A 14,873-nucleotide genomic window follows, 5' to 3' on the forward strand; every position below is an offset into this window, starting at 1 on the left:
GAGCATTTACATCCATTTTAATTGGTGGCAGGCATAAATTCATAAAAACAAAAGGGGAAGAAAGACCATTTAGCAGAAACCTCAAAAAGTGCAGATACAGATTCGCTGAATGACAATCTTTCAAGAGATTCTCCTGCAGGCTTGGCCTTTCTTTTAGACATTACGGTCATTAAACACTGTCACACAAAAGTTCTCGAGATAAATGAAGATGAAAGCATACTGCAGAAACAAACTGGTTGTTCGATACATTTCAGTCCGTTTGTAAAGGAGATCTCCTCAGATAATTTACCTTTTCTTTTTACTGCTTTGCTTCGAGGTAGTCGGTCTCCACCTGTTACAGATTTGTTTGAATTGTTATTACCATAAATCTTTACATGGTGACCTATGCCACAAATTACATAATATATTAACTTTCGTGCACAAAAATAAAATCAGGGAATAATAATTAAACTTAAAGAACATAGAAAATCACAATACTATTAAAGGGGAACATCTGATTCTGATATAAATTTGTACTGCAAGAATTTCATGATGGTCAGATGTGAAACTTCATATTTAAAAAAAGAAAAAGTACATCAAAATGAATAATGCTAGTAGTAATATAAAGCCAAATCACACGAGATCATTTCAAGATCGATGTAATAAATGCTTAATATTCAGCAGAAAAAAAATCAGGAACAATGTACAAAATAATAGTGCAAGAACAGCTGCAATCTATTTGTTCTCATCAGTTTTGAGATTTTGGTTAAAAACTTTACAGCTGGCGAGAGATGCTGCTGAAAAACTCAGATTCCACTCAGTGGGCTGATTAAGGCACATCTTTATGGACTTCAAATGTTCATTTTCTGTGTTCATGTCTATTGAATTCTGCGGCTCCGAGACTTTCACTTGTAGCGTGCTGTGAGAAAAGAAGCGGGGGTGGGAGAGGGAAAAAAATGAGAAAAAGTTTAGTACACTTTCCTCTTCCCCTGCAAACAAGCAAACTGATAAGAGGCAAGATGAGGTGGTGGCAGGTCGTGTATACTGTTGGGGTTTTTTTGTTGTTTTACTGCACTATGTTCCAGAAACACCGAGATCAGAACCTGACTGTGCTGTGCTCCCCATGTCGTAAAAGTAGATCGGGCTTGTTTGTTTGTGTTGAAATAGCTGAGGTCCTGTTAATTCGCAGAGACTGTCCTAGGTCAGTCTCCTGCTAGCGCTATTGCTTTGCACAGGAAGAGGTGTGTTCTGCAGGCTGGCCTTTCTTAAATGGTGTCCAGCTGACTACTGTAAAAACATAGAGCAGGAACTGGGCAAGAATTTGAGGTTGGGTTTTTGGCTGACATCATTGTTAATTTAGTACAGCCACGAAAGGACTAATATATAGACAGTGTTTATTTTGTTTCAAATCTAGGAAAATAAGTAATACAAGAAGGGAAAGAAACCCAGCCCTTTGTGGGGATCACAAAGTAGACTAGGACATAAGTGCAGATTGAATCATACTCTCATTGTTGCCATATAGAATCGCAGAATAGAATCATAGAACGGTTTGGGTTGGAAAGGACCTCTAAAGGTCATCTAGTCCAACCCCCCTGCCGTGGGCAGGGACATCTTCAACTAGATCAGGTTGCTCAGAGCCCCGGCCAACCTGACCTTGAAGGTTTCCAGGGATGGGCCATCTACCACCTCTCTGGGCAACCTGTTCCACTGCCTCACCACCCTCACAGTGAAGAATTTCTTCCTTAATATATAAAGCACTGTAATTGCACACACTCAGAAGACAAGAAGGTAGAGTTTGTAAATCCTAATTTCAAACCTCTCCATCCCTACTTTTTTTTTTTTTTTTTACTGCCTACCTCCTGCAGTGATCTGTCCTATGTGCAATTCATTGTTTCTCACCATCCTTTTCAAAGATTTCAAGAACTGTAAGAATGATACAAAGTTGGAAATATTTCTAATTACTGAGATAAAAAAAATAAAAGTTCTATGTATTGTAATTAAGGGTAGGAGGTAATGATCATGCTATAAACTACCTGCGCACAGTTTCTTCTATCAAAGGGATGCTTAAGTAGCAAGCATATATCTTAATGGCTCTTACTTGCTGCATTTCAGGAAACCAGGTCCACCACAGGACTGAGGTGCAAATTATCAAGGACTGAATCTGCTGTAGTGTCCACATGGGTGAACAGTCTAGCTGAGGACATTCAGTAATTATAAGACTATAACCTAAAACATATTAGCTTGTGTTACTGAAATCCTATTGACTGACTTTTTGATTAAACTTTTTCCTATGTCAGGGCAAGAGGGGAAGACAGCTTGTGTAACAGCTAAAGTGACAATTCATTGTTATTTTTCACAGATCATCTGAAACACAATTTTCATTCTTTTACATTTTTATGCAAGCTCTCTAGAAGGCTGTGTGCCTTTCTGACATGGTAGTGAAACAGGCATTTCTAATTTACTAACCCTAGTTCCTAACCCTCCATAACTGGGGTACTGCCCCCATGTCCTGCATTTCCTTGTGTCCTTACTCTTCTGCCTCTATCTTTTGGCTCGTTTTTGCCTTGTACCCTTTTCCTTCATTATTTTCTGGTTTGCACACACTCTTGTTGCTCTGATCCTCTCCTTCCTGTAGGAAATAGAGAGTGCAGGTGTAGGTGACAGAGAAGACTTTAGTCAGCAAGGTTACTTTCTTGAATTTGCAACCTCTTCAGACTTGAACCTTTGCCCTCACTTGCTGTGAGGAAAGTCAAAGCGTTTTCTTATGACCATGGGATTAAGTGTACATATGAGATGGTGCTAGGGCTGACTTCTGAAGTCTTGCAGCTTTCCTCACCCCTACTGCTTATGTGCTTTCCAGGTGTGGCCAGGTAGCAAAACTTAAACTCTTAGCAATGAACAGCAACAATGAACAACTAAATGAAGAGATAGGGCTGAAATGTTGTTTTGTTTTGGGGTTTGTTGTTTGGGTTTTTTTTGTTGTTGTTATCTGAAAGGAACATAAATGCCCCGGGAATCAAGAAATTGCAAACTATGAAGTAGTATATACCTGCAAAGTGCTTTAAAGAACAGTATTGCTACTGTCTTTAAAGCAGTATGAACCTTGTTTAACGCTGGGCAAGTGCCAGAAAGAAAAAGCTAAAGGTTCAGGCTTCTCAAATGATTTGGCATCTTACTTCTGAACATAAAACTAGGAATTGTATTAAATCGTTATGGTGTGTTTTCCAAACAACACTGCTAGCAGAGTGTATACTAGGATTTGGTGTAACTGTGACCGTAATTCCTTCCCATTTGCTTGGACTGCAAATCAAAATGCAGAGTGCTATAATACTACCAAACAGCACTTTTTCTGAGTAGTCGACTACAATGGTTTCCCTCTCTGAGAGACTGTCCTACTCTTTATCTTTTAGTTTTTGTACAGGTTTCTGTACAAGGTGTAAAAGGCAGGACTGAATTTGCAAAACTAGAACTGAAGTATACGCTGGTAATTGTCATGCAGTAATTTACCTCTTACAGAAGAACTCTAGGAAACTCGAGAGTTTGGCATTTTAAGAGAATGCATAAAAACAGGAATAGAAAAATGTGAAATTAATGTTTTTTTCAGTTCCCCAGTATGAGTAACATCAACATAAAAAGCTCAAGTATTTTAGGAAATTTTACCTTGATAAAGTGGAAAATAATATGGTTAGAGATCTGCAGTAATATATTCGTTAACCAAGGAGAACCTAGTCTTTCATCTCACTTTTCATTCTTTTACCTGTAGTGATTTATTTTCTAGCTGTTGATGCAACAAGATACAAAACCGGTGTATTTAAATAGTATTTTTAAAGCAGAGAATGTAATTAAGGTGTAAAATTAAATAGAAGCAGTTGAATTTCTCCAGCCAGATCCATCAATAGATTCTACTCTACATTTTATTCCGCTCTGCTTACAAAAGGTGCACTGTGCATTCAGCATTCCTAGCAAAAGAGAGAGATGTTTCATACAGCAACCCTCCTGTCAGGAAGAACTGCAGGTTACAGCCTGGTGCTGCCAGAAGCCATGAAGCCTATTTCAGTAGAGCTTGGAATTAGGCTGTAGAGTATCTCTACTCTACATCCTCCTGGAGTTTTCCACTACCAACGCCTGCACCAGTAAGAGGATGGAGGTCCCTTTAACTTCTTAGACAACAGGCATTTACTGATCTTATATAATGGTCTCTAAAAAGGTTAGATTTTCCAATTCTGAAGCCCTCTGTTTACTATTCCAGCAATTATAATCTGTTTTGTTTTTATTCACTTGGGATTGATGCAGTTAATCAGCTGCTGTGCATGTGATTTGTGGAAGTCAGCTATGGGTGCTTCTGTAACATGGAACATAAATTCCAGCCATGGCATATTCAATAGTTCTGCTTTCACTAGTGAACTTGAAGACAGGCCAACAGTGCTAAAAGCCCAGTGAAAAAGAAGACAACAGTCTTTATTTTTTTAAAATTCTTTGTATGCTAAACTAGTGATATTTCTTGAAAATTCAGATGCTTTTCTTCATCTTTAATTACACTACCCTCTACCGGCCCTCTACCTTTAATTACACTACCCTCTACCTTCTACTCTTGAAGTGCTGGTAACATATTTCCTGCTTAATTTAAAAGATTTCATCCTTCAGAGTATACAATAACTGATCCTGATCATTCTTGTCTCTTCTTAGAAAGTAAAAATTAAAAGAAAAGTATATGGAAATGAGACTATACCTTTTTGATGTGAAACAATAGCAATTTAAAAAAAATATATCTCAGGGAGCTAAGTTGTGTGTTTCTGCAGTCCTTTAGCATGCGCTATATCACTGCTCTGTATAAGGAGCGTGTTCAGTCTTACAAAGGTTTTTGACTCTGCTCTGTAAGTGGGCATATGTGAACTACTGGAGAGGCAGGAGGTGCTGGGTACCACACTAAGGATGTGGACACACTGTTTTGTCAATGCAAGCTGAAGATGCCCTCACATGCTCTTGGCTTTCTTTGGATGCTGCTGCACACAAAACCAATGGGTCTCGAAAACTGTCAGTGATGACCCCAGGATTTTTTTTTCCATGTGTTGCAACTCTCAGTTCCCAAATCACCATTACGGAATCATCTCTGAATTTACTATCTTTCAACAGCGTTGGGAAAACGAGGCAATTGCCTATGTTACTCTAACAAATCATAGCAGCCAAATCAGAATAATGCCGATGGACTCTGAAGTCCTATCTAGTCTCCCCTGGCTAAGCAGACAACCCTGTGTGTGGTTAAGTCTCCAGGCCTGCTAGGACCTAAAAGGATCATCTCTCTCCACAAAAATTTCCTCCTATCATTAAAGCAAAAGGAATTAAATAGAAAGGTCTTTGAATTCAACCTTCTACTAAAGCAAGCAAGGGGCCTTCCCATGCTCTTAAGAGCTGAAGAAAACCGTGCTCTTTTCCACACTTCCAGTTAAAACTGCTTGAATACAAGTATTTCTTTGTGAAATTTTGCGTCTTTCTTTAGTTTTACCCAAATCATTGTTACGATAACAGAAATACTGATTTTTAACAGGAGGATGTGAGAGCAATACTGTATAAGTTGATAGGCTGCCAAGCACAAAAAGAAAATAATATTCTTTGAGCTTCTTATTTTCTGTGCAGTTTGGAACTGTGTTCTTCAGGAAAAACAGGAATTTGACACCTGTTGTATGAAAATGACAAAGTTAAAAAAAATCCGGCTAGCTCAAGTCCATACATTTGCTGAGTTAATCTGTGTCTACGACATGTCAAGGCCATGCAGAAAAAGTAGGAATAGGGATAAATGTTTCTTATCTGTTAGGTGGCTCCTCAGCATTTCCTGTCAAAGAGATTACCATCAAATGTCGTGTGTTTGTGTGCTGTAAAATGACTATGAAAGTATCACTGTAGGGTTATGTTTCTCTAAATCTTTTGCAACACTTATTTCATAGATAAAAACATCTACCTCCCAACTAGCTGAGAGCTAGGTCAAACTATTTTTTACCCTCCTGTCTGACAAAAATTCTGCAAACTGCACTTGTTAAACACCACCATCAATGATGTGCAAATTGACAGCTTGGAAAGCGTAAGAGCATTTGTGATATATAGCACTGATTTGAGGTTTTTACAGAAAGGTTTCAAAGATACTGAGTAGAAATAGTGAAACTTTAGCAGCATAAAAAAATTTTCTCTATACAAACTACTCAAACATTTCCCAGAAAAGGAAATAGTGGAATATATTAGGTTAAAATCTACAATGACTATAGTAGCCTCAGCATGCTTTCCAATAGAGATTGATTTGATAATACAACATACATTGAAATTAAAGTAAACCAAGCACGCACAGTCAGATTTATTGTCTCTAAAATTTAAACTCACCTTTCCAAAATGCAACAACAAAAAAAATCTACAAATAAATTTTTAAAAATCTCATTTCTATTTATCAAATGGATTCTCGTTGTAGTAAGAAATAATATTTTTCAGCTGAGTGGCTGCAATCCCATTTGGGAATCCAAGAGAGAGAAAGAAATGCCCTGGAAATAGATGGCATACTCAACTAGATCAAAGCAAGCTGGGGAGGAGATAAGCAATATTCAGGGAGTCTTTTAAAAATTAGACATAAGAGCTGGGTTTAACACAGCTGGAGTACTAAGACAAATAAAACAGTACAGAAGACAGAACCAAGACAGGAGGTCAACTGAGTGGAGACAAAAAGACAGGGTAAGAAGTCAGAACCAGCCATAGTCCCAGACTGAAATTATGGTGGAAAAGTTTCTTTTTCTCTTCACACTAACTCAGAAATGTTTTCTTGGTTTGAGGGGAAAAAAAAAGGGTGGGAAGAAGAAAGGAAATAGGAATGAAATACATATGAAATATATGAGAAAGATAACTGAAAGAGGCTACTAGGAATTCGCTGAGCATTTGTGGCACATCAGGGAAAGAGGATTACTTACTGGTAGCTATTTTGTGAAGCTATATATTGAAATATCCACACACTGTTAAAGCTTTAAGTTTAACTTGCACAGAGACAAAATTATACAGCAGTGGATGTTTGTTGCACCTTTTATGTCACTAATTCATCTTCAAAGAACACAGCACAATAGTAAAACCAAACAGCACACCGTATGCATTTTCAGGTAAAAGTTTGGCAAGTGGAATAGATGACAACAGTTTCAGAGTGCAGTCACAGTTAAATAAAATTACTTTCTCCCCAAAACCAGTCAGCTCTACAAAATGTTCTCACTCCCTTAAACATAACAGATCATAGGCAACATAAAAGATTTAAATTGCAACTTCATTGCAGAAATCGGGAACTGAAAAAAGTATTAAAAAAAAAAAATTAATCAGACTTGCGCAGCCATGGAAGTACAGAGCTCAGTCCTGATGACTCCCCAAAATACAGGACAGACTTGAACACATGTTGACAAGTTTTAATATAGACAACATTCCTGTCCCCTTTTTAAGTTATAATTATTTAAAGCAGCCTGACTTAGAAAGTTATTTAGAACTGTGATCTTTCTGACAAGAATGACTACGTTTTGTGGTAATACAGATTATTTAGCAGTCCACAGAAGGCACAGGGTTCTTAAAGAACAAGGAAGCAAAATATTAATGTAAGCTGTCACTGAAATGGGCATGAAGAAGCAATAAAATGTTAGGGTGTAATTTACTAGTGATGATAGTATTAAACCTGTTAAAAAAAAAAGAGTCCTATGATGTCAAATCATTCATAGCATACTGTCTTCAAAGATCTCGGAAACAAAAAACCAGCTAAGAATCTAACAGTTGAAAGGAAGCATCATTAATTTCATGATGAACATAATTAATTCTTAGCATCTAGGCACCGCCATGAAACAAGTCTGCCTCTGATCATCAGTTCCATGAAAGAAAACTACCTGATTTCTATGCATTATTAGAAGTTAGTAGCATGCAAATAAATCAAAAAAACCCTAAACACCTGTTGTGCAGATGAGTACTGTTGCATTTGCCTTAGAAACATACTATAACAGAAACAGGTTTTTGCTATTTTTATTCTACCTAATCATAAGTAAAAATTGTTTTGAACAAGGTACAATAAGGCTTGGAGGTTCAGAACTACGTATGCTGGTTCAGGCTGTTCTCAGATGAAGCAGAATGCCACCATCTCAATACTGTGATGAATGCAGCTATGTAAATCTTGTCATTTGAGCTGGATTAATCTCAAGCCTTTAATTCGTAATAGTTTTTTGTCATTACAAATGCAATTATGTTATGGAGGGAGATCATCTCAGAAATATGATAAGACAGTTCCTGGGTGGTTTATAACCCACCAGACTTCTGAATTAAGGAAGGTCAAACAATAATTTGCAAATAAGTCATTTCCTTTTCTGAGATTTCTACTACATAAATATAATTTATAAACAGCTGTGAGTAGTAAACTGATAAATATGAAGTGTCTCAGCAACAAATATGATATGCAAAAAGAATTTCTTCAAACACACGTCTCTAGAACTTGAAACTAGAAAGACAGGTAACAACCACCACCACAATTTTAAGAATGGATACCTTAAATATAGCTCTTAAATCTTTACTTGCATTGTAAATAAATTTCTTAAGTTTTAAAAATAAATTATGGTTACTCAAGGTTTTGAAATTTATGCTAAGTGCCCCAATAAAAACACTGAAACCTAACTTTAAGTACTTTTTTTTTCCAAAATTTAGCCTCCATTCCAAGTGGAAAACATGACACACAGATAAAAGAGCACAATCTAAGTGAGAATAAGAATATTTTTTTGGATTAAGAAATATATCATACGGAATTCTTACAGCTTCTAGACAAGAATTTTTCAGCTAGGCTTCCATTTCAGGTACAGCAAAATAAGCCATTATTTGAAGCAAATAATCAAGATTTCAACAGTTTGAAATAGACAACTTTGAGGGCAAGCCTGTGTCAGTAAAATATCAAGTACAATCTCTGCATATTTGTGAATCAGCACCTTAGATAATAGGAACCTGTGACAAGATCCATCTGAAAAGACTCATTTCCCTAAGCATCTCAATTTTTATGTATGCATGTATTTTGTATATGAAATGTGAAAGTCTTATTATTCTAATTCCTAGCAGGACCACAATTTAGAAATATTCTACCCTGAGCTGCAAAGTGAAAACAAAGAATAAGAATACCTACATAAGACCTGCTTGGAAAAACATGGATGTAGGCACACTACTCACTAATGGCTTGACAACCGATATAAAACATTCAAAACCAAGTAGAAATGCATAGGCTTATGCTTTTGAAAGGATTTTAAGTCTTAAGCTAATGTTAAATTAAGGCCATTTCTACTGACAGGCGTGCAGCAAGAAAAGCAGGTCTAAAGTCGATCATCACTGAAGAAAGAGCTACAGCCAAGTTAAGATACCTGCCCCATTTACAGATAAACCATGATAAAAGACAGAAGCACAGATTCCTTTTATGTATGCCTAGAAGTGGAGACAGAAAGGAGCGTGTGGCAGTAAGTAGAAGATGGAGAGTAGGTGAGCTGGCACAGCCATTGAAAGAAAAGTTTGTGAAACTCCTGACAATTTAATTTGTGGTAAGGAAACAATAAAGGTGAATGCAGACATAAGTCAGGTGAGTTTCTGCTGTTGAAAGAACAAATCAGACAGTAAAATCTGTCAGATTGACAAAACCAAACAAAAGAATACAGAAAAAAAGCCTAGGTCTCCATAAAGCATGAAGTTTCTCACTAGATTTAATCCTCTAAATAGAGCAAGAGATACCAGCAGCCTTTACTGATGTCTAGAACATGAGAGAAATCAGCGTCAGAAAAAGGTCCCCTTCCTTCAGTTATGAAAAAATGGAAAGAGAAATATAAATTGCTCAACCTGTTCCACCAGAACAGAATGTGCAATTTGCTATGAGAATGGGAGCATAAATAGTAATTTTTCTAGAATTATAAAGTGTCCAGAGCTGTTGGCCCAACACATGGAGCTAGGAAGACAAAGTCTGTTTATACATCCTGATTTTGGAAAAGACATGTATCTTTACACTGTAGGGAAAAAAAAACCCAGAAAAGTTACCTGGTCTTTCAATAAGAAAAAGTGGATTAAAAAGTAGACATGACTATTTAGAAAAGATTTTCCATACCTGGGTTTGAAGAAATCTATGGCAAAGGCGGACTGACATCTTGCTCATATATTATAAATCTCTTATCAGGTGTAAGAGATAGTATGGACCAGCAGAAGTACACAATGACAAATATGCAGTAAAAAACAAAACAGGGAATGAAATTGGGCTGCACTCATTCTGCAGTGCTCCTGAGAGTATGCTTTGGCACTCACAAACATACAGCTTGGGAAAAAAGAAAGCTGATGCATGATCTGAGAATCAATTAAAGTTTGGTACTAAAGGAGAGCAAAGTATGAAGAGAGGATGCAGATTAACGTGGAACAACCAGAGTGTAATGGTCTGAATGGTCTGAACAGTGGTTCAGACATGGGTCTGAATAAAATAAATGAATAAAAACAATGGCGTGAAATAAACAACAGTTCAGCTGGGACCAAGGCAAAGTACCAATGCAGGTTAGGCAGTTCTTTAACAAAGGTGTAGGTGGCTATAGTGGATCATATACGAAGCACAAGTCAATGCTATATTGCTGTAAAAATACAAGTAAGTATCATGATATATAAAAAGCAGTGGGATAGCTAACACGGGAAGAGATAGCCAATGACAATGGTGTAATTTTCATTATTGGAGCTAAGCCGTTATGAGACATCCTGTTCGGGGTCATCAGCCTCCCTGAAAAAGTGTGCACGCTTTCTATGCTTCTGTGAGAGAGGGACAAAAGGTAGAAAGCTGCAAAGAAAACATAGGTAGTCTGACTTATTAAAGTGACTAATATAAAAAAATGTTGACAAAAATGACACACTGAGAAAAAAAAATAAAGTGAGCATTTACATGAGAAAACAAGTCAGTCAGCTGAAAGCTGGCAATCCAATAAGGAGGAAAAAGAAATAACAGATGGAGCAGATATGAAAAACTGAAGTAATTCAAGATGATACCTTATGCATTGAAATGAGAAGATGGAGATAGATGTGTCTCAAGAACAGCATTATTTTATCAAGGTACACTGCAACCAATCAAAACATTATTTTCAGTTGTAACCTGGTTAGGAACTTGATAAAAACGTGTGGAGTACATTTTACTTACTGCTCAGTTACAATAACTTCAGTGGTTTTTTTGACTAGCAGTGAAAGAATTTCTATTTTCTTTTCTAGCTTTTTAATAAGGCACTATTAAAAAAATCCTTGCAAACAACAAAGTAATTAAAAAGCCAATTAACTTCTACATTGGGACCTCAACCTAGGTTCTATTTGAGTATCTCAAAGAAGTGATTTTCTCTTAAAAAGGTACATTAGAAATGTTCTCCGTTTGTAGGTAGCACATCTCCCTATACAAATATATGTAGGTGTATATGTATCTCTCTCTCTACGGGCCACAACAACCCCATGCAGCGCTACAGGCTTGGGGAAGAGTGGCTGGAAAGCTGCCTGGCGGAAAAGGACCTGGGGGTGTTGGTCGACAGCCGGCTGAACATGAGCCGGCAGTGTGCCCAGGCGGCCAAGAAGGCCAATGGCATCCTGGCCTGTATCAGAAATAGTGTGGCCAGCAGGAGTAGGGAAGTGATCGTGCCCCTGTCCTCGGCACTGGTGAGGCCGCACCTCGAATACCGTGTTCAGTTTTGGGCCCCTCACTACAAGAAGGACGTCGAGGTGCTGGAGCGTGTCCAGAGAAGGGCAACGAGGCTGGTGAGGGGTCTGGAGAACAAGTCTTGTGAGGAGGGGCTGAGGGAACTGGGGCTGTTTAGCCTGGAGAAAAGGAGGCTGAGGGGAGACCTCATCGCTCCCTACAACTACCTGAAAGGAGGTTGTAGCGAGGTGGGTGTCGGTCTTTTCTCCGAAGTAACAAGTGATAGGACGAGAGGAAATGGCCTCAAGTTGTGCCAGGGGAGGTTTAGATTGGACATGAGGAAAAATTTCTTCACCAAAAGGGTTATCAAGCATTGGAAGAGCCTGCCCAGGGAAGTGGTTGAGTCCCCATCCCTGGAAGTATTTAAAAGACGTGTAGATGAGGTGCTTAGGGACATGGTTTAGTGGGCATGGTGGTGTTGGGTTGACAGTTGGACTCGATGATCTTAGAGGTCTTTTCCAACCTTAATGATTTTATGACTCTATATCCCTATACAAATATATATAGGTACAGGTCTATAAATCATACATTTCTATATACTTGTATTTGTTAAAAAACATAACTTGGGTTTCCAAACATTTTATTTTGATTTATTTTAAAATATCTAATAATATCTTTCAAATAACTAGGAAGTAAACTTTGTTAATGAGGACTCCATAAACTTTCTTTGCTAGATTACACACCCAAGAACACCATCATGTTTCATGTTACATTGAGACCACAAAGCATGACACTACCTCAACTACCACTACGGGCAAAACCGTCAAGGCTATAATGTTGTAGTGGTGTGTGCATGTGAATGTAAAATGCTGCACTTAAAATCTTGGGCTTCCCATATAAAACAATTTCCATTCAGATACACCCATCTAATTAGTCATTGATCATTGTAAAAATATCTGGCTTAATTAGAACCTGAAGGCTGTCAACAGCTTTCAGAAACACTCAGTATGCCAGGGAACACTCAAGATTCAAGGCCATTTTAAAGGGCAGAGAGTCTTTCTTTTTCATGTTGACCATAGGAAACACCAAAAAAAAAAAGCCTTATGATAAGAAAATGCTGCCCTTAAAATATGGTAAAAGTCTTATTTGTATTAAATTAATATCCAGTTACCAAATGAATACAAGGAAGAAGGAACATAAAAAATGAAATATAATTTCTAACAGCTACCAAATGTTTACCTACATTTGAAACAAAATTTTGGATAAGTTAATAAGATTTACCACCACTCTGTAAAGCCCTGCAAACAAATGTTTAGACTTTCTCCTGAAATACTTTAAAATAATGAAAACATTTCTATTAGTCTCATATCTTGTTTAAACAACGTCTTTAATGCACAACTGTGTAATTATAGCAAAACAAAAGGACACCACTAGCAAAAGGATAAACAGTGAATAAATGCAGCATTATATTTGGCTTGAAAATCTGAAGGAGGTGTCGAATCATCAAAGGACAGACTACAACTATCTTTTGATTGAGTGAAAGAGGAATCAGGGAAGGAAAATCTACCCAAGAATACACACAAACAACAGCCCAGTCATCTGACACCATTTTAAATCTTCCCCTTGATTCTGGAACCAGAATCTGCACTTTTTGAATGTAACTAACTGAAGATTCTAGTATAAGACACTTTACAAAAATTTGGTGACACCCTCCCCCCCCCAGCTTTAGCATATAAACAATAGAGGAATGCAAACTAAGGCACAGCACACATGCCTCTATGAATTAAAGCATCTTTCTTGAGCAGGAATATTTTCCCAGAGCTCAGCACCAAAATGTGGAATAGTCTCAGTATAATTAACCTGCTTTGTGATGGTCAGACCACATAGATACTTTATTTACAAGTTATATCATCACAGGCTGTGTTGATTGACCTCTATCCTTTTCTATCTAACATCAACCGAAGCTCTGCTTTAGGGCAGTAAACTCTTAACAGAAGAGAGGATTTCAAAAAGGATATGTACCTGTTGTATTTTCAAAAGTGCTAGGCAGGCCTGGGAAAACTATTATTTTTTCTTCTACAGAAAGGCTTAAACAGAAAGACAGAAGCTTGCCTATATTTATACAGCTTTATTAGTTCCCTAAAGAAAGCTGAAAAACTTAACCGTTTTCTCAGGACTGAGAACAAATAGGAAAGCATGAGTATGAGTTTCTCAGTTTTTGAGGAAATCAAATGAAAAAGACATAACAAAACAATACTGAATAAAATTATGAACCCCCCCCCCCCTTACGTATAAAACTGGGTATATAAATCCTACACAAAGGCTTAATGATTGTGACACTAAACTACAGAAATTTCCTTGCAGGTAAAGGAAATGAAAGACTTCAGAGTTGAGTTCTTTGAAAGAAGTCTACTATTCAAATAAGCAAAAGTAAAAATCCTTAGCTCAGAAACCTCAAAAGAACATGAGGAACAGCATACCCCAATGCAATACATAAATGACCACAGTTTAAAACAAACAGCACCCAAAATTTATACACCTCACACTAGATCACATGATGGGAGAGAAAGACAAGGGAAGGACAGGCTATATAATTGCATTTGGCAAGTGGAATTCCAGAGTGTAAAACAGGACGGAGTATTAGACTGTGGTGTTAGAGCTGCTGTTGTTGCATTAAGGGGAATGAGGCAGAGACCATTAAGTTCATTAAATGAGTCAGGATTTATTATACATGTATAGTCAACTACACATCAAGTCTACCTCTCTGCTTTTATACTTCTGCATTAAAAATGGCCCACTTACTGAGAATAGTCATTCATTTCAATATTGTTTTTACATTTTCTATGAATTTTCTTCCTTTGTTTTATGGCTGGCTGTGAAAAAGTAACTTCTTATCTGGCAATTACAGTTATGGAAATTTCTATCTGCTTACTCTGCATCACAGGTGAAACTTACTCTGAAGCCAAGTAACCTTCTGATGAAAAGCCTTTGTGAAGAGAGCTAAGACATGGCTGTTGAAAAGGATTTCTCAAAATCAACAGATACAATGACTCTTACACTAAGTCTCTTTTGCATTTTACCTAACCGAACATTTTAAATTTGTTCCACATTAGTAGTGTAGAATGTGCTCCTTCATGAAAGAGAAAGCTGAAGAGACTTGCTAAAAACAATCTTCTTTGTCACTAGATCATTGGTGTGAGACTAATGTTTTCCACAGTAGTAAGAAAGCGATTCA

The 14,873-nt window shown here is 37.3% G+C and overlaps 1 protein-coding gene across 4 annotated transcripts in view; it reads right to left on the reverse strand.

Annotated features, from left to right (window-relative positions):
- LCORL (ligand dependent nuclear receptor corepressor like) overlaps positions 1–14,873 on the reverse strand; it is a 90,546-nt gene continuing 75,673 nt past the window's right edge. The window contains exons 8-9 of one of the 4 annotated variants that reach the window (XM_076336005.1): positions 1,836–1,902; positions 805–898 (exon numbers count right to left, since the gene is read on the reverse strand). In XM_076336005.1, coding sequence (XP_076192120.1) covers positions 885–898; positions 1,836–1,902 — 81 coding nt within the window. In that variant the 3' untranslated portion in view covers positions 805–884. Of the gene's footprint in view, positions 899–1,835; positions 1,903–14,873 lie in introns of all 4 variants that reach the window. The other 3 variants (XM_076336011.1, XM_076336006.1, XM_076336008.1) reach the window with 3 other exon arrangements.

The sequence above is a fragment of the Aptenodytes patagonicus genome, chromosome 4, assembly GCF_965638725.1.
Source record: "Aptenodytes patagonicus chromosome 4, bAptPat1.pri.cur, whole genome shotgun sequence".
NCBI lineage: Eukaryota > Metazoa > Chordata > Aves > Sphenisciformes > Spheniscidae > Aptenodytes > Aptenodytes patagonicus.